General features: G+C 40.6%; 1 protein-coding gene across 1 annotated transcript in view; it reads left to right on the forward strand.

Moving 5' to 3' along the window:
- Window positions 1-5,163: 5,163 nt before the first annotated feature.
- The window catches only part of adck1 (aarF domain containing kinase 1), a 65,023-nt gene continuing 49,071 nt past the window's right edge, over window positions 5,164-21,115 (forward strand). Inside the window, exons 1-3 of the mRNA XM_080480910.1 lie at window positions 5,164-5,238; window positions 7,624-7,762; window positions 9,072-9,155. Coding sequence (XP_080337036.1) covers window positions 7,631-7,762; window positions 9,072-9,155 — 216 coding nt within the window. The 5' untranslated portion in view covers window positions 5,164-5,238; window positions 7,624-7,630. The remainder of the gene's footprint in view (window positions 5,239-7,623; window positions 7,763-9,071; window positions 9,156-21,115) is intronic.

Raw genomic sequence — 21,115 nt, forward strand, 5'->3', positions numbered from 1 at the left:
TAATTGCAAAGATGTAGAGGTTTTTTTTATGTTTTGGCATTTTTGGGATTTTGTACACACAATGCATCCTTTTGTTGGTGTTGCAAGTTCACGTTGCTGTTGAAGTGAATTTCTATACATCTTTGCGCTTTGTGTAAAAAAAAAAAAAAGAAAACAGAAAAAAAGATGCTCGCCCTTTTCACACCCGTATGTCTCGTTTGCACTGTAGCTTTTCTAAAAACAAGAAGGAAAAAAAACAAAAAAAACACTTAAAAGTCAACAAGCCAACTACAGAGTCCTCTCTGGGTTTTTTTTTTTTTGGGGGGGGTTTAATAACAAAGAGAATAAAGAGAAAACGGCCATAAATAAAAGTGAAAGGCACAATCTGCGGTTAGTTTACAAAGCCCTCCCTGCTCTGCTGCCACTCTGTACGAGCCATATCAGACTGCATTAGTAACTACTCAGCCATATTACCTGGAGGACGGGCCTCGTTTGTATAAACGGATTAAATAAATTCCTTGACTCCTAATTAGGTTTCGGGCTCATCGCATAGCAGATACGATGCGTCACTTGGAAAGTGTGGAAAAGGCTTCCGTGATGAGGTTTGGATTTTTAAAAAAATTGTTTTAATGATGCTTAAGAACACAACTCTTCACAATTCACCAGAGGCTCTTTATGAATACAGACGGCACGTCTCTCTCTTCTTATAGAAGCTGCCACAACAGCAGAACAGAAGTTAATATAACAGTATCCTCTCATAAGACATTTACATTTTCACGTTATGTGGCGTCACACAAACAGTTCTTTTTTTTTTTACCTCATCACATAATGGCTTAGTATACTTGCAAACATGGTGATGTTTTAAATTATAGCGCGGTTAAGAGAAATATAGCAAAGTTTAACTGTATAATCATGACATGGCATCACGTTTTATTAAGTTATATTATAACGCGATATATAATGAATTAATACAATGTCAGTTTTCATGTTAATTTGTGATCGTTTCATGGTACAATGTTCCAAAAACTCTATGAAGTCATCAACACGCTTCATTAAGTCCAGGATTCTGCATTCAAGTGGTGCTGCGATAAAGTAAATCTGAGGTTATGTATTCCCCTTGGCTCCCTCAGGTGTGCAGCTGATTGACTTGCACCCTTTCTTTTGCCTCAATCTATTCATTAAGTGTCAGGTCTGAACGCGACTATTGAAAGCGAGGAGTACCAATCAAACCTGGGCATATCAACGGCACTGCCATAGTAGGATTTATAAACGAGAGCCTGGATTCTACTGCTGTAATCATGTGTGCAAAAAAGATCCGCACAGTGCTGACTGGCATGAAGGTCTCACTCATACATTAACAGCTCATCTGCCCGCACAGAAAACTTGTGATTTCGTACTAAACTGCAACCTGCCACTAGAGGGAGCTTTACATTCGTTTTTCTGAGGGAATCACTGTCTATATTGATATACAGCCTCTGAGAAAACAAACAAACAAACAAAAAAACACATACTGAAGCCTGTATTAATGAAATGTATTTATATAAGTTGAACCATTGGCTGCATCATGAAGTGGCCAGTACTATAGTTAAGATTGAATGTCATACAGTTATTTGCCACAGTGAATGAGTCCAACGCAGAACGAGCTAATAATGAGGGGAAATCTTTCCAGTCTGGTAAGAACACAAACATAGAAATACTGTGGGTATCATAGACTTAAGTCATTTCAGTCATTCCGTCCACTACAGCACAGTACAGTACAGGACTGGGAGTAATGTGTGCAGGATCGTAGCAGGAAGATCGGTCACTTTCAGGGCCGTAATCTCTTGCGTAAGCCCATTCTTTGAGGGTCAAACAAGGGTTTAACAAGATTTGCTCAAAAAGCCATTGGTTCTCTCTGCTCAAGCTTTTATCCAGAAAGTAATCACACAGTTGTCTCAGTTCTTTACTAGCATTAAGTTCCAGTTACATTTTTCGGTCAAGTTGAGTGTTTATTTTTTGGGAACTTGAAATGACCAATTATGAATCTACAATACAAAGACGATCCCAGTTTGTCCCTCGTTCTGCCAATTTCTCAGTCAGCTTGCAAATGTTCACCTTTAAGTGCCTCAGATCCTGTTTCCACACGCGCACCATCCCGGTTACTGTGCTGTAGTGCGTGGAGCTTTCCAAAAACCAGAAGGTTCAGTGGCGGCTGTTGAAGTGGACTGTTTTAATAGACTAATGGCGCCATCTGGTGGCTTCAGATCGCGTACTGCACTTTGAATCCATTTTTTACAACACAACTGGTTCTCCGCCAGAACGCCCATCACTGAGATTTGTCCTCCCATTTTCCCCCCGCAGCTTTAATTTCTGAGAATGTTTTTATTCCTGAGGCGGCACAGATGCTCCCAAACGAAACGATGCCCGATTGCTTATTCTCAAAAAACAAAAAAACAAACAGCGTCTCATGTTTATTCAAGTGACTCTTCATTCCAACCTCTGCTCAGACTTTACCAGATCCTTTGTGTGGCACTCCCTGCAGGGATTCCTAACTGTAGCCTGCGTTGCAGTGCAGATGATTTTACTGGGAGGGCGGGAAGGAAGCATTGCAACAGTATTAACACGTGTTTGTCTCGTCCCCATGTTTGGTTGTGTTATTTTGGCCATTGACTGGCTGATTTTGGAGTGTAAAGGTGGAAATCGGAAGAAAAAAAAGGACATTAGTAGCTTGTTCAATGCACTTTTTTATATATATATATATATATATGTATATACATATACATATATATATATATACACGATGGGACATTTCCATTTGCAACGCCATTTTCGAGGGCTCGGGTCCCTCCCGGAATGACAGGGGTGCAACAAAAGTGTGGTGCTACAAAATATATATATATACACACACACAGACACATACACACACACACCATATATATATATGAATAAATAAAGCAAACATGGTGTGTAAAGAGAGTGGAGAGTAAGTGAGGTTTGGGACTCCGGCTGGGCCGCTGGAAACGCATTAATAGTCAGTCTTTTGAATGGCAGAAGTGGCAATTGAAGAGGTGACACTCCAAGCTGCGTTTAAACAAAAGAAAGGAAGAAAGAAAACAGTTTTTTTTTTTTTTTTTATATTCCTGTCACCACCATGTTTTTGTCGTTCCATGCACTTGGCGTCGACCTGCATGCCTAAACATGGGTGCACACAGTGTGACGTGGTTATACTTTTTTTTTTTCTTCTTCTTCTTCTTCTCCTCCCTCCTTTAACAGAAAATTGCTCGTGAAATGGAACGCGCCTGTTACACCACAACTCGTAGCACCTGAGTGAAGTCGCATCAGAGGTTGTGTGGTTGTAAGGACGTCAGTATTATTATGGTTGGGAAAGAAAAAAAAAAAATGGAAAAAAAAAAAAAGATAAATATCCTCCACCGAATGATGTACAGTTGGAAAAAAAAATGCATTTTGTACACCATTCTTTATGTTTGAGATGGAAAAAAAAAAAAAAAGATGAAACCAGTGAGGAATGTTCCATTTTCCTGTAAATTGTACCTCTATTTATTTGCCTTATTTAGTTTGCTATATTTTGTATGTACACACAGCATTATGACAAAATGTTATATTAAAAATATGAATAATTAAACTGTGGTCCGTGTATGATGGATAGTCCTGAGACTTGTACAAGAATGAGATTTTTTTTTTTTTTTTTTCCTTTTCATTTCTATAATTTTATTTTGTTTTGTATTTTTCTTTCTCACCCTGTGTCTTTTGTAGGGTTACAATAAACTTTTGTCCCTTACAGCTGGTCTCTCTCCCTCTTTTCTTCACTATCATTGTGTTATAATGAGTCTTTCGGGTCACGTTTAACCATGACAGTCATTCATCTTGGGAGGCTGGAACTGATCCCAACTGACTATGGATGAAAGTATATTTTAGAAGTCTGTCACATACTCACACTGATGGGTGTAATTTTTTAAAATCAACAGAAGAATTGTGTCTTTACTGGATGAGGCTCGCATGTCCTGGGAAAATATGAATAATTTACATGAATTTTTCTGATTGATTCACCAATTGTACACACATTTGAGACTTTTTATTGGCAGTAACATAAAAAAAAAAAAAGAAATACAACTTTATTTTGCCTTGTACTCTTTAAAATATTTAGATTTTTATATGGGTTGCCTATAATCAGTGATGATGTCACACATTTTGCATTAGCGTTCTAGTTACTGTGAGATGGCTCCCAGCTGTCCATTTTCTTTCATTTTACAACTTTTAATGCATGTGACACATTTTTTTCTCATTGATAAAAAAAAACCTCAAATCAAATTTTTAAGTGTATTTAATTCTTCATTCAGCAGAGAATACTTTACACGATATGGCCCAGAAATGCTTTAATGTTCAATAATATTATTCTTCTACTCTCTTGTTAGAGGCCTAGAGGCCTCAAAACATGCTGAACGCTCTCCTCTTTGACCAGGAACAGTTTACTTTGACATTGCAGGTTGTGTAAGGTTTTGTCTACTCTAGTCTGATGACCTTGTAAATGGTGAAAAATTTGAAAAAGAAAAATGTTTGGCCCACAATCATGAACAGGACACAGTGTTATTAGAAGATGGATGGTTGGGCAGACACTTTGAGGATGCACTTGTGCTTTATTTGCACTAAAATAAATGGGGAACGTTTGGAATCATTACCATTCAAATGTTAATTTACGATAATATCACTGACGGGCCGAAAGTTGAGCTGCATGGCGCCTGTGAAATGAAATGACCTTGATGTAGACTTGATGTGAAACACCTGTTCTTCTTCACTTTTAGCTCATTCCTACAACTACAAGAAATTTGAATCCCACACAATAATTTGCTCAATAATTAATTAGTTTTGTGACAGGTCCACCTTTTTTTTTTCCTTTTAGAAAATTCTTGCGTGGTTTTTGACGTAAAGCTCTGACGTAAGTGTCAAACGTCACAACCTTTACCCGGAAGTGTAGTTTTAATACCCAATATAACGCGCGACCGTCATCGTGTGCGTTTACTGCACGACAACACACACACACGCGAAACGTATTTAAAAACAACGTAAATGCAGTATATTTACTTGACGCTACATGTTTAACTCGATATCAAGCGCTCGTTTTCAGGCTCATCCCACGGAGAAATACAATACCCAGAATGCTTTGCTCGCACGGCGTGGATTCTTGAAGAGGTCAAAACCAAAACACAACCGGTGAGTGTGCGTGGAAGGCAGACGGCTGAGGTGTGTGCGGTGCAGAGCCTGGTAAGGACACCAGCGCTTTAAACTCTTCCCTTTAAATCTTTTTACGTGTAGGGTGACTCTTTGACGGTCGTCTTCCGGTTAAAACACGCGGGTTACAAAACGCTGCCCGGTCATTGTGTAACACACAGGTACACGTGTGGTGTTCAGGTCACAGACTTACCCTGTAACTTAGTGTCCTCCTCTACAAATGGGATTTAATGTGAGATAACCTGACGCCAAACGTGTTTCAAGCACCTTTTGCTGTCTTCTTCCTCGTTCCTTGGTCACGAGAGCCTGTTTCAGGAGCCGCGTGAGACTCTGGTTGTTTGTAATGTAATAATCCACATCATCATGTTCACCAATTGAAAGCAACTGTCTTCTCAGCCAATCACAGCAAAGCATTTAGGCTCGTGGTGATGGTGTCGGTTTCAAACCGAGCATTAAATTGGGGGAATTAAGGTGATTCAAGTGAATTTAGACGGAACATGGTTGAAGAGTGTTTAATTATCTTCTGGTTCTTTTGCACATGTTTGTAGTGTCTACAAGGAGTGATTGGAGAAAGAGAAAACAACCAATGTAAGAAATCAAAGTGGAGTAATCTGAGTGCTGGTACCTCAATGCAAATATTGATAGTCCCTTGTTCTGACCAATTTATACAGAAGATCACCTCTATATGCAGAGGACACATTTTGATTTCTGCTACCACATTCAGATAATCAGGTCTGAATTTTATTCCGAGAACATGACAGCATGGATCCATACCTTCATTGTGTTGACAGTTTGAGTAATTTAAATAGCAGGGAGATCTTTGTGGCATATTTGGCTTAGTACTCCTTAGTACCAACTGTGCCACCCATTTCTGCATGAGTACAAGCTACCATCCTCTGACGACTACTTCCAGCAGGATCAGTCACGATGTCACAAAGCGCCAGTCTTGTAATACTGGTTGTAACTGCAGTGATCATGTCATTTTGATAAGTCGAATTACCAAGTGAATTAGTTTCCACCGAGGAAGTTGAGGTCATTCTACTTTTCTGTGCATATATCTGAGATTTATTATAGGACACAAATTCTAAAAGCTGACATCTAAGAGGAGAAGGTAGGTCCCTGGTGCACGAAAAGAAGCCGTTAATTCTTTGAATGTGAATTCGGTGTATTCTAAGGTCAGCGTCCTCCAGTCCACATCCAGGGCATACGCTTCCCTTCGTGTCTTCAGATGTCTCGTCTAATTCAAATGAATGAATTGTTTCTGCAGAGCTTGCGCTTTCCTTGGCTCTGATGTCTGCTTATCACAATGCTATTCAGCAAGCGTTGCCCTTTCGGAAACTTGGGGCGTCAAAGACTGACGTGAGGTCGAGGAGTCTTCGGGACAAAACTTTTGTCGAGTTTGGAAAAGTCTCCCGTATCAAATTCTTTTAGTGGGAGAGCATTGCATGGGCGAAAAAGGCTGTGTCACTGTACAGGGGTATGATTCAGGTAAACAAATTGGTAGGTTTGCATTAAAAAAAAGAGGCTAAGGACTGCTTGATATAAAACAAGGCTGCATGATGACGAAACAAGCAAAAGAAAGGGCCCGGGTAACCCTGCGAACTCCAGGGTCGTGTGTGAGTATTGATGTTCTTCACAAATTAGGATGTTATTACATTACGACCAGCAGGTTACGTATGTTCATTTTCACCTGATATCATGCAGCCCTAATTTAAAGGGAAATACAAGTTGCTCCTCATGTTTGTGCGGTCAGATCATAGTTTATTTTTTTTATTTCAGTCTCTCTCCAACATGTCACAGTACCGCCATTTTGTCCAGTTCTAACAATGGATCCGCTTCGACAGATGCCGAAGGCCTTCAAAATGCAGGGGGTTGCCACAGCCGTGCCTTTTGACTTTTTTTCAGCATGGCCTGTTTTATCCAAACGTAGAAACGTAGTTCTTTGTAGCCGTTGGGATGTGGTGCGATGGTGTGTTGCAGGCGTATCGCGTATCGAAAAATAGTGGCAAAGCGTCAAAGTTCAGCGAGACGCCACGGACACCTTTGACAAAAACTCACAATTTTCAGGGCAAGGCATCGGCACCTTCCGACATGCGTCACCACATTTAAGTTAAGTTGATGCCGTTAAGCGGCTAATAATAGCACACAAAAGTGTAAAGTGTGATCTTTCCTGTTGCCAGCAGGTGACGTCATGTCGGTGAATGAATACTGGCATATGAATTTGATCAGGTTGGGATCTGTTCAGCCTCCGTTTGACAACTAGGAATCTTAATGGATAGAAGTCTGCGTGTTCTCCCAGTATTTCTTCCGGCTTCCACCCACAGTCCATAGAATTGCGTTCCTTGCCTCTTTGCTTGCTCTGTGATGGACTGCTGACCTGTCCTGGGCGTAACCTGCACCCTGGTCTCCCTCCTGCAGTGCCCTCATGGCTGGTCGGCTCCTTAAAGTCTCCACCGTGGCCACAGCGGTGTTCGCCTCCTCTGGGTTCTACCTCCACAACCGGCAGCTGGACATCAACGACCTGAGCGTCGTTCGCTTCGGCCGAGCCGCCGCCACGGTGAGTCGCCGCCCGGCTCCTCACCAGTGTCCAGAATGCAAGGCGGTGCTTGTTTTCACTCGATTTGAAGTGAGCTGTTATCTCGTTGTTGGTCTTTAGGACGATAATCTGATGACATGAGAGTAAAGTAGCTTTACTGGATGTAAGATTAACACGGTGAGTAGATCTTTGTAGATCTGACCTCCTCTGATGTTATTTAGATTTAATCCCGTTAATAGCCCCACCGGTGACACAAATCGCTGGTCACAGTGAAAACTGTAAGGAATGAAATGATGTTGATGAATGTTTTTGATCAATGTTTTCCCATTTAGCAAGTCAAATGAATGCAACACATTTTTCTTTATTATTAATTTATAGGAAACAAACTGAATCATTGCATGACGAGGGAAAAGAAAATGACATTTGGGCCAACATATTGCATATTCACAGTCAAGACAAACTTGGTTTAATCAATTAGTTGTGTAAAAATATTACTATTTGGGCTCAAGTATGCGTGTGGATTATCTTCAGCCACTCACAATCAAATATTAAACATTCTATATAAACAAATGTCTTTTAAATCTTACCACAATCAAAGTGCCCGGTAAAATTTGTATGAAAATAACGTAAATGCCACATTTTTGTTGAAATAATGGAAACCGTGTGAAGTCATTACTATGTATAACTGAAGATACTTTTTGAATCGTGTCGAATTCTGAAGAAAAGGAGAAATAAAAGAGCAGACAAGCACCTTCAGGCAGATTCATCAAGAAGACATTAGTGCCTTCATGATGCCTCGTTCTATTCACTTAACATTTTCAACTGAAAACAGCAAGCTGGCTGCGTTTGGCGACATTTGCTGCGGTACCATATATACCTGTCATCCGTTCTCGTTGTGTGTGGTTGCCGTACCAAAACACATCAACTAGTGCTTTGACAAGCTCGCTGCAGTTTTAAACTTTTCTCAAAGTGTCTGCTGCTTGCATGCATAGCTGCTACCATTTCTAGCGGATTGTCTAAACAGGGTGTCTACCTCTCATTTGAGTTTGCCGTCTGTATCACAAATAATTTTCCCTCTTGCACCATTCGACTATTCTGGTTCTTCAATTCTCTTGTTTCGTCGTCGGCTCCAGAAATGTTTCAGGGAGATATTTGCTCCGAAGCACATGAGGGAAATGAATATGTTGAGGGAAAGATCTGTCAGCGAAGCACACTGTACATTTAAGTCCATTTGTGTTGGGGAAATCAAAATAAAATGGCTTTTAGCCACCTAGTGGCAGTGGTCTCTTTCTGTTTTTTCTGACGACATGTTCCTTTTATTCTTCTGCAGACGGCGGTCATCAGCTACGACTACCTGACGTCTTTAAAAAACGTGGAGTATGGCACCGAAGAGTACATGGACACCAAATCCAAGGTAGATTATCACTGGGATTACTATATTCGCACCGAGTAACATGGGGATGAGATGGTTACCATGGTGATGGTTGGAGCTGTCCAGAATCTGGCCATAGATCAGATTAGATGAGAAAAAAATAAATCCTGCAGTTGTTCCCGGCTGGTTCACTGTAAGAAATTATTTTTATTTGCCGTAATGTGAATCTGCAAGTCATGTTGTGATTTATCATAAATGACCACCTTGTGAATTCAACTCTTGTCTGGCAGAAAGTGCAATCAGGAAAGAGTTAAACAAAGCTGCTCTCGGAAAACATGGGATTAAATACAGAATTACTTTGTTGGCTTTGATTTCTGCGCCACAGCGATAGGTTCTCAGAAAACAATTTGCATTTAAACAATGCTTGTTTGAGCTATCTTTTTTTTTGCGTGCTCATTTATCTTTTTTTTTATATATATATATATTGGTAAATTTAGTCTTATTTGACGGCTGTTTGAAAAACATTTGCTTTTACCAGTCAACTCAATGGGAAAAAAAAAAATTGTAGGTACCGTATTCACTAACAATCTCCGACTTGGGCAGTATAAAACAGGTTAAAATAACCTTTAGGTCTGTAGGCACCAGAGTTTTTTTTCTGAGGGAAAAATTTTAATTTTCAAATCAAAATTTGACCAAAAAGTTTCATCATGCCTCATCCAATATGGCCGCCTAATTGACCTTGTTGGATGAGTTATTTTTGTCATTGTATTTTTGAAATAAACACGGGCAAGTCTAAGAACTGGTGAGTATATCTGTTGGTTTTATCAATGTAAGGTTCCAAAAGTCATTATCTCCTAATCATTGCTCCTCAAACACTTGTGGTGCACATCCTCCCCGACCACTTTGCAGATTATTTTTACCGCGACTTTTGGGTTGTTTCAAGCTCCCCAGTTGCCCTTCAACGCGTCTTCTCCCAGGCTGATATTTGCCACGCTGGCCTTGTTAAGCCGAAGCTTCGAGATTATCAACTTGTGCTGCTACATATACTAACACGCAGATGCACTGCCATTGTTTCACTCAATATCGGTTTATCATTCGAAGCAAATTATTCCCCCTCAAAGTCACAAGTACCTGACAAAGTACATCATTTTCTATCTTGCTTTTCTTTTTTGCAAATGTCTCTCTCCACTCTTGCTCGCCCTGCTCCGACTAATTATATTGTCACTCTCTCTCCTGATACACTGACACAGAAGGAAATATTCAAACAGTTTTTTCTCCTTTGTTTTTCCTGTGTGTTTCACGAACCCAGAGAGAGATAATGAAAGTGATATTGAGAGCACAGACTTGGTTGATAAAGTCTACTCAGCCTGCATTGCTTGTCCAATAGAGTTGAAGTGGCGAGCGCAATGTTCACTTGTACTGAGTCTTTTTTTGCAAAGCCATGTGGCCCGTGTACCGCATTTCTGTCCGAATCCGCTTTAATTCACGCTTAAATCTGCGAACAGTGTCGTATTTGTTGGGGGAAATCCCGCCGTCGGGAGCTCAGAACAGTAAATGTCAGCCGATGCGCGCCGAGTAATTTGTGAAGGTGTGCGATGAAAGGCCACGGCTCAGTCAGGTTCACTCAGGAGGCCCGCTGCAGGAAAGGTCAGAGACCACCTGCCCCAACAAAAAGTGCACCGGGAGCGACGCCGCGGCAAGAGACCCGCAGTGAACCTTGAAGAGCATGGTTCAGCATGGCTGGACGTACGCGTGCACACCACACACACACACACACACATACACACACACACACAGGCCCAGAGTTTGTACAGCCCCTCGGGCCCTCCTGGTCAAGCCTGGCTACACATGCTGATTAGAATTAATGCATGGTGCTGATTTAATACAGAGTGGAGGCTTACCTCCTAATTATTATGAAGTCATAGAAGTGCAGCGACAGAGCTGTGGCTCCACGCTGCTTTAGTGTCTTTATGCCACCTATCTCCACCTGCAGTTGGCTTCTTTCACCCACAGAAGAGGAAGGGAAATACAGCTCAAATCATGTACATTTGTGTTATTCGCCTATTTAGACCACGACTGACAGTTATTACCGATCGTTGAGAGCTCCGCCGATGACTTTCTCCACTCTTTCGAATGTTGGAAGAAGGTGATTCATGTTAAACACTGTTCTTCTAAAGATACTGTCATCACTGCGATGACTATAGAATTAGTTTAAAAGTTTTTCCAGATGATTCAGAAAGTATTCGAACTCTGTAATTATTATCAGTCACATTGGATCACATGTTTTTTTTTTTTAATAAATGTCATATTTTATCTGTTCTCATTCTGAGATTTGTACTTGGGAATCTTAACTTTTTAAAAATTTTTTTTTTTTACAAATTGTAGTTTGTATTGTCACATGTGGGTACATGTACAAAAACACAACTTGGCGGGGGGGGGGGGGGTCATTGGTGTAATGCAGCATTGAGTGATAATTTCATGCCATGAATCCATTATATACGTACGCCACAAAGCTGCACTTATTTTGATTACAAAAAAGCTGTAAATCGCTCTTCTGCACATGTACGAGCAGCTGGACAATAACAAGAATGGCGGCCTGCAGAGTGTCACGTCCATATCCTCCTGGGAATCTGCCATGGTTTGGATTTCAAGAAGTCTTGCTGTCACTTCTTCTGCCGGCAGTGACGACACTTATTTCTTGAAGTTGTACTGATTTTACTTCTGCCATCATGAGTCGTCAATGACAGCAAAAGTACTTGTCACAACTAGTTGTTATGCCTTCAGTCAAACTCTTTTCATCATTTCTCAACACCTTCAGCTGTTGTCATCACTGATTCAAGTTCATCTCGTCTTTCCTTTCGGTTGGTTCGGATGTTGAACCTGCCTCTCTATCCACAAAGTCGACTGTGAGCAGCTTCTCCTGAAGAGTATTTCTGATCTGTCGGACAGGCGTTTCGGGATTTTCTTCATTACAGTGCGATTTCTTCTGTCATCGACAGAGAAGGACGTCCTTGGCGTAGCAGTTCCCTCAGCCCCTTCATGATTATAAAACTCATCAGTACTTTCCTTTCATGACATAGCTATCATCGCCTAGTGTTTCGTTCTCCTTTTCAGGTTTTAACTTCTAGCTTTTCTTTCTTTGATTTGTCTGTTTTATGTGTCCTGTTCACCAATAGACCTTCAGACTAAAGTACTCTTATTATAACTGCAAGCAAATAACCACTATCGTCTAATGAGCCCTTGTTTCTGCATGTCTTCCTCCTCTTCTTCCTCCTCCTCCTCCTCCTCCTGTTAGCGCGTTGCTCTGTGTTCAGCGCTCAGCAGAGCAACGGAGCCGCTTTCAGCCCCTCGTGAAGAGCTTCACTCAAAAGCCACTTAAGCAGCCAGTCTTCCAGGCTCATCAAAGGCTTCCCTGAGCGAACCGAGGGGCCATTCACAGCCAATTAGAGTGTATCACAGAACAAGCATGGGAGCACTCACCAAGTCTGCCAAATGAGAGGTGGAACAGTGAGGGGAGTAGATGGGACTGCTTTTTGTGCCCCGCGCTAGGCAGAGTTCCACGGCGAGTCCTCTCAACCTGAAGACGAGGCTCCTCACTGCGTCGAACATCAGCCCGAGAGTTTTGTCTGACATAGTGAGGAGTTTTCAAAGTGTGGGAGGGTGAAGCCGACGTTCACAGAGCTTCAACTCTCATGCTGTGAATTCTAATGCCTCCCAGGTCGTATATTATTGTTAACAGCTGTTAGGATACATGGGCAATAAAACCATACAACAAAATCTGATCAGGCTTTATAGTCAGAATGTGACTGTCTTCACTGGTGGTTTTACAGTGAAGTTTGTTTAGGAGAAAATGTTTTGTCTGTATCATCCCAACACATTTTAGCCTATTTCCTCCTGAGTGGGCCAGACCAGCAAAATAGTGCCATAATAACCTCAAAAGTTAAATTCCAAAGCTTTTCTTTGTTGTGACACAGAATGGAAGTGATGAATATGTATATATTTCTACAAAACCAAACAGTCGGTTGCAAAAATCACTATAATCTCAACATAAAGTAAAATTTAATGAAAGCTTCTGATGCAAAATACCGTATTGTAATGTGAAGGTATGAAATGTAAAAATAAAAAGTCAAAATTCTCCTATTACTGTTGCATCATGCATGTTTATACAAAATGACCCTGGCAATATCTGCCAGGCAGCAGATATCTCAGCTCGGGCCACAGTGTTATGTTGTGTTTGCTAATCTTAAGAAATGTGTTTTAAAAAAACAAAAAAAAAAACAGTTTTCTTTGAAATTTGCTTGGTTTGACACCCTGGGTCTATATTATATTTGAAAAATATAAGTATGTCTTAATGAAATGATATATTCATCCTCCTCTTGATTGTCTTTGTCAGTGTTTAAAAGGAAAGTAACTCATGCTGGCGTTGATCAGATTCCCCTCGGGTTTCCCAACGTTTAGTTTACACTGGGAAAACTAGAACATCATTCATTTCTTAACACTAAAGTTTTTATCAAAAGTGTTGCCAGACACATGCCAGAATTGGTTTGCTAGGTAGGACAGTGAGTCTCCATCAGCAGCAGAAAGTCTCTTTCTTTTAAATCTCTGCCTGTAACAGTTCACTATAAACTCACCATGCAGGTTCAGTGCCTTTGTGTAATCAGCTGTGAAAAGTACACGACGGCTCCAAACTCAAAACAGCAGACAGCATGCATTTTATTGATGTTTGCTCACCCCCATACTCGTAATTGAGATGCACAGTGGCCCTGAAACATTTTGGACGTATGCAATTAAATGTGTAAATGGCAGTTATCGAATGACAAATTGTCCCGCAACGTTTTGTTTGCTGAATGCAGCATGAACACGCTAAACTGGAAGCATGTGCAGAACACGTCAGGACAAGATAAGGACACTCAATACTGGCCACATTTATTCAGTTTTTCATCTGCTTCCAGAACTGCTTACTGTCAGTGTCTATTATAGTTGTGATTAAAAAAAAAAAAACCAAGCCTTCATGTTTCAGCCCTCAAACCTTTCAAAACAGTCTGCCGCATTGAACATGCTGACATTTCTTCCTGCGTTGCATCACATGAGAGGCATTCTGGCTTTAGGTTGGGAAAAGAATAATTGAACAGTAATTGAGCCTCAAACTCATAGAGGAAGATCAACATCCCATCATACACTCAGGCCAATGTAGTGGATATCCTTTCTACTCTGTTAGTGTCTGAAAATGGCATTTCTCGAAAAGCTGATGTTTGTCTGTTTCTGCAAATTGATTCCCAGCTGCCTCATTGTTTGAACTGATGAAAGCTTAAAGTCATAGTTCTCTCTCTCTCTCTCTCTCGCTCTCTCGCTCTCTCTCAGGATAGAGATTTCGGTGACTCATCGCCATGTTCAACAACTTTCTAACATGTTGTTTTTTTTTCTTTCTCGAAGTCGCACGAGGCCCAATTAATATTAAATATTTCTTCCACTACCACATCAAAGGCAGAAGCCTTGTGTCTGTTCATACAAGGCAGGAAGGATTAGGCCTTTAACATTCGAATCAAGACTCATCACGTCAGCCAGTATTTGTCCAATTTGAATGAGTCTCAGTGTCTGCTGCTGTAGACAATCAGCTTTAAGGATTCCTGTGTTATGCGGACAGAGAGGTTCTTTTGAAGACTGGTCCGTTGAGTTACTGTTGCCCTTCTATCATCTCGAACCAACCTGTTCATTCTCCTCTGACCTCTGGCACCACCAAGACACTTTGGCCCAGAGAGCTGGATATTTTCTCTATTTCAAGTCATTCTCTGTTTTGTGTGTAAATTTCACGAATACACAGACAAGCACATCTGCCGCCAACAACTATGCCACATTCAAAGTCACTTAAATCTCCTTTCCACACCATTGTGGCCCATCTAGTCCAGGGGTCTGGGAACTGCAGCTCTGGAGCTACATGTAGTGGCTCCCTGAAAGTTTTGGCAAAATTATACCTACATTTTATTTACACATACAGTCATTTTCAAATGGACATTTAGCTCTTGGCTAAAAATGGCTCTTAAAAAAAAGCACAGCTAAAATAAAGAAAAAAAGCTCAACCAAATTCGAGCTAATATTGACATCATATTGTCACCAGATTATTGGCTGTTTCTACCGGCGAGTAAATATATCATTAAAAGTTATTTTATATGACTCCCTTCTTTTTAATTATATTTGTCCTTATTCTGCTCTGTGGCAAGCTTTGTCTGGAGATAGCTGTTGTATTTCAGTTTATTCCCAGGGTACAAAACAGTTTTTCTTGTGCATTCACCTCTCAATCCACTCCGGGAAGACCATTTAATTCTCTATGAACCTTGAGGGAATTCCAATTCCATTGTGGAGACTTCTTGTCAAACGTTCTTGCCCCAACTTGCCGTCAGTAAGTCGGCAAACAGACACTTGCATTTTCACTCCTATTGAGACTTTTGTATTTGTTACCGCGGTGTTTGACTTTCCTATTGTGTCTTTTTCGTTATGTTCACCTCTCAGGTTCTTTAGATGTCAAAGTATTTGTGGATTTTTTATGTGATTACAGTATTTTGACAGAAGTAAATACTGAAATGACCAGGATGTACCCTCCCTTTTACTCAATGCTATTTTTTGATTACTGTTTTTTGTTAAAATGTTGGTAGGAATAATTTTTTACTAATTGGAGAGCAACTATATAAAGCCCTGTTTTGTTAATTGTTTTTTTTTTCTCTTTTCTCTTGTATATCATTTAGTAAAACCATGATAAATATCTAAATTTTACAGTGAAGGTCTTGCCTCGCAGTCAGGCTCCACTCTCCTGCTCTCTATCATATTTACACTCTTCTGGAGAATGATAGACGTCAGCCCAACTTCAGTATTGTGGGGGGAAAGGCTTTGATGGCACACAAGGAGACGGAGAATTAGGTTGCGAGACAAACTGAAAGCAGCATCATGAGGAGATGAGCGTGCACAACAAGCCACAGGGCCATTTTAGGGCAGAGAGTGAAAAGAGGAGGATGCAGTGGTAGAGAAAAGGGGGGGTGGGGGGGGGGGTGATGAACCGGTGACAGCGAGGACAAACAGATACTGATGTCTAATGATCCCCTCGCTTCCTCAGCTGCATGAGAAAAAAAGGCGGGAGCGCGGCGCTGGTTTGGGGAAGCAGCCATTTTGAAGGTGGCTTTTCACGGCCGAGATGAAAGGGAGAACAAAACGCTGATTCACTCCGCGCATCTGCATAGTATCATGCAAATTCTCTTTCAACACCACCCCAAGGTTAAAGATAAAGACTTGTCTTTTACCCCTGTTACGGGAACGCGTCTGAGCTTGTGTATGAATAATACGAAGCTGCAGAGGGGAAGGGAATCAAAGGCTTTGCTGTTGGTGATTAGTGACTTCTCACCAGAGGAGGGGGGAAAAAAAATCTCTCTCCTTATCAGCAACTGTGACAATGAGGTCTTCTGTATTCCCGTTTTGCACTGCCATCACCCGGCTGACGGACTAACCCTCAAAGTGTACATATGGCAGTAGGGCTTTAGAGGTCAGGCGCATATTCACAGCTACACCTGTTACAAGGACTTAAAACTGGTGAGGTATGATTGATTTACAAGACCACTTGGATTGAACAGTTCCACTTTTCTTTGCTGTACTCGATCTGTGTTTAAGCACCATGGCTCTCATTGTGGGATCAAAGAGTCAGAAATTACACACTTTTGTAGATTCTGGAGCTGAAAACTATTGCATTTATTGTGATTGTTCATAGTTGTTTATGTAGCAGTATAGAAGTAGTATTACTTATAGGGAGGGTTTGGCCTCACTGTAATGTTTTGAAAGTTAAAACCAATGTTTTGGTTCATTTCATTATTAAAGGGGTCATTTTATGCAGCTTTTCAACACTTTCACGTGGTCTTATTGGTCCACAAAACCCTGTATTCAAAGTTCATTGCTCCCTATCCAACTTTTCCTTGATTATCCTCAATTTGAATATTGGATCATAGGAGCTGCTTTCAGAATCGGCTGTGTCTGTTTGAGCTGGACTGGCTCCGCCCACACATGCCCATTTTAGGAAGAGGAGGAAATACTTCCTCTCGTGATGCCATGTGCCAGAGCAGAGCTGCCTAACTGTGGGTGGAGTCAAAGGGAGGGCCTACCTTGATTGGGATTGGCTCAACCCCCAATGACACTATATATAGGGTTTGATTTCTGATTGGCTGGTTGGAGCAACACACGCTTATTACTTTTGGAAAACTATTAGAAAGTGAATTTAGTATAATATGACCTCTTTAAGCATTAAAAAACAAATCCCTTGAAATTTTGCGTGTCTTATTTGGACTGTCTGAATAATATATTTAGGGCATATTTAGACAAGTCACAGTCTTAAACAATTCAAACAGTTGGGTCGACATAAATAGGCCATTCAAATATAATTTCTACTGTCTCAAAATCTCAATCTTACTGTTTTTTCATTTAATTTGAAGCATTTTATTGGCTAGGTGTGTTAAGGTTTGAAGCCTGAGTTGCCTTGAATTACTTTTCGTAGTGTCTTGAATATAAATAACAATTTACAAATAAATTGATATATGGGCTCACCACCCACAGGAAAGGTTCTTAATCGGTGCAATGTGATCTGGGTGACAGTGCTCAGACTGCCACCCCGCGACCCGGAAACTGATAAGCGGGAGAAAATGGATGGATGGATGAATTAATAAATTATACACTTGACAGTAATGTAAATACTTAAACTTAGTTGTTGTGTGGCAGGTATGAATTAAACGCTAACTTGCCTAGATTTTACTTTATTAATCCTGAGAGAAATTCAAGTTATCAGCGAGCCCACATACAACAACAGAAGGACAAAAAGACACAGTCAGGTTACTTTAATAGCCAGACTGACATTAACACTAGAATTTACACAAATCAAATAATCCTAGTTTCAAATCTATAGAAATACTAAATGTATCAAAAGTCAATATTTACACATTTCAATGCAGTAAGTGTTGTAAACTACATCAAAAGATGGTTTACACTTTTAAAAGCAACATGACTCTGATTGAAGAATGACACTGTAGTTGATCAAGTGAAAAGGGTAACTACATTCCCCAGGAATAACTGTAATTAAAATATACCAAAAGCTGTGTTAAAATACATCACTCTTTGCAAATGTGGTCACTCTTAATCTGTACTGCTTGCAGCCAGCAGATGGCGTCACAGACTGCATCCTTCAGAATATCAGTGCAGCTCTTGTCTCACAGGGGAAAAGGAGAGGGTGCTCAGCTTAGATAAGTGCCCACTGCCACTCCTCCAGCTCGGGCTCTGGTGAGGGACACACTATGTAAATACCGGGGTGGGGCTAGATAACTGCTGACCTTGACGAGCTCGTGGCAGCGGCTTATCGGCCAAACAAGTCTGAGGCGGGAAAATCCTTGAGGGATATGGAGAGGAGGGAGCGTTTAACATTTGCTTCCCAGCTGCCTGCTGTAGTTAGATCATCGTTGACAAGCTGATCTCCAGCAGCAGCAGCAGCGGCGACATAAATACTGTTTTACTGTCACTGCTGTTTTCGACGTGCCACCCAGGGCAAAGGAGTCAAAACAGCAGCTGGCACGCCGCCTCCGAGCACAAGATTTTAGCGTAGTGTGTGTTTCAAGGAGTGGCCACTTTCAGGGCGATGTGCAGCAGAGGGCAGCTGTTATTCTCAGCCCGCACGATTATCACCCCTCGGAAGTCTGTGGACAGCCACACAATCAGCAGCCTTCCAGGAAATGTAGATGGGTTGTAGATTGCTTGAACAAAAATACCGATTCTGTCCACAAAAATAGGAAAAAGAAGACCGTTGAGAGAATGCCAGAGAAAAGGTTTTGAACAAATCCCGTCTGAACCTTCACAAAACAACTGGACAAATGATTGAAAACAAGCGAAGAGAGATCAGATCAAAATCTGTGATGTACTGATCTGATCTTTCTTCCTACTCTTTACTCGATTCTTAGCGAAAACATTAAAAAATAAAAAAAGTCAAAGGTTTTGTGGCACAGCAATTGGTCTGTGGGCTCCCCTATATACTGGACTTTCATGCAGTTGAAGTAGCAGGGGTGTACACAGCTGGATACTGATCAGTGGCTATGTGCATTGGTGGTTCCATGAATTACAGTGATTGTGCTATTGACCAATACACACACAAAGATTGTGTACACAAAAACATTTTCTTTTCCTTAGACTCTGTAGAAGTCCTGCAGAAAGTCAATAACCAGTTCCAAAGTACATAGCTGTAACAACCAATAATCTGATAATGAGGCCTATAACCTGCCAGCAATGTAAAAAATGAAGTATTGCATGATTAAAGGAGAATAAAAAGCTTTACGAAAATGTTATAACTGCTGCAAGTAATATTACAGTACATAAATAGGGTAACTTTTTTGGACATAAGCTTTTTTTTTTTTTTTTTTTTTTGCAGGTTTTGTGCAGTTTGCTGGTCATAAATAGGTGAAGTGGATGTCGTAGTTGTCATTCCTTCATTGATGATACATACCATGCAGCATTTTCTGTCCATTGTGGTTTATTATTTTATTACATCAATGACTTTTTTATACTCAGAATGTCCAGTATAAGTGTGTTATTGGCAATTATTACATAGCTGACCATTATTTATGTTATTGGTTTGCGATCTAGTGAAGTTAAATTGACCAAAATTGGTGTTAATGATTTGATAACGTCTTACTGAAATACCACTGATTCTGGCAATAATTGTGACGTAGTTACTCCTTAAGTAAACTCCAGGTGAAAGTACCCATATACCTGTGAGACGTCAACCAAGCATTCATCACGTTTAATGTTGTCTGCATAACAAACTAGTTAATTTTTGCTGTTTTGTTCATAAATCACTTGTTTTTTGGTAGCATCGTGATCATAGAGCATCTTCCTCCATTTAACAATCTAACTGCAGCTGTGATCACAATTAAATTACCAAAAAAAAGTGAAAAAATTCACAATTAACAGGGACATTTTTATTATCCGTTTTTACAAAAATAAATTTGCAACTTTAAGAAAGTGTAACTCGTGACTAATACCTTCTAGATTATATGAAATGAAAATCTGCATTAAATGACCCCTTAAGATAAACCTTTGATATCTTTATTACTCTGACTGCACTTGTATACACAAATAGCCGAGAAAGTAAAAAAAAAGATGTTTCCAGGGGACCTTCAAAAGTAAAGGACATGCCTCATAGTTGCCATGACGACTCCTGAAGCCGATGAAGCCAGCCCTCCGTCAGCATCGCATTTGGCTGCGTCCTCTCTCTTTTTGCGGGAGGGTGGATCTGGTCGCGTTTTCTGTATTCGGAGCTCATTTCTCTTGCAGACGTTTTATTTTTGAATCCATCACCCAAGTCCCCGAGGAGTAGCCCCCTCTGCCCAACAGCTCGCACATTATAGAACAAAAAACAAAAAACCCCAAAAACAGAAAAAAACAGATTGATGGAGTCGAGCAGTGCATTTTTCATAAGCACACCCAAACAAATCATTCTGAAATGTATTTGTCACGGAGTCATCCCATCTCATCAGCTCTGTAATCTTTGCTGCCGCGTCATCAACAAGTCATGTATGATCGTGATGTGGCAGACACCGACGCACACTGCTGTGCTCACTGGAGTCCTGACACCAGTCTGCAGACTTTATCCTGCGCACAAACAACCGAATCCGACCCACTTTGATACATAGCCACTTTAATGCTAAAGATTGGTGGCTCAGTAATGACATTTCTGTTTTTACTCTTGCTTTATTCTAGAGGTTGTCTGCTTTTCTGAAGGAGACCATCCTTGTAATGGTTTGCAGAGGCATTTAAAAAAAAATAATAATAATACAAACGCAACACAGCAAATCTTTTTGTAGAGAAATTGTAGATGGTGTAGGAGTGAAGTCAGAACGGGTTTGTGTTTTGATAGAGAATAAGCTGGTTTAAACATAATTACTCTGAATGTGAGAATAAACAAGCCTCAGGGCAGCTTTTTCAATTTGAAA

This window comes from Lipophrys pholis, assembly GCF_963383615.2.
Source record: "Lipophrys pholis genome assembly, chromosome: 14".
Lineage (NCBI taxonomy): Eukaryota > Metazoa > Chordata > Actinopteri > Blenniiformes > Blenniidae > Lipophrys > Lipophrys pholis.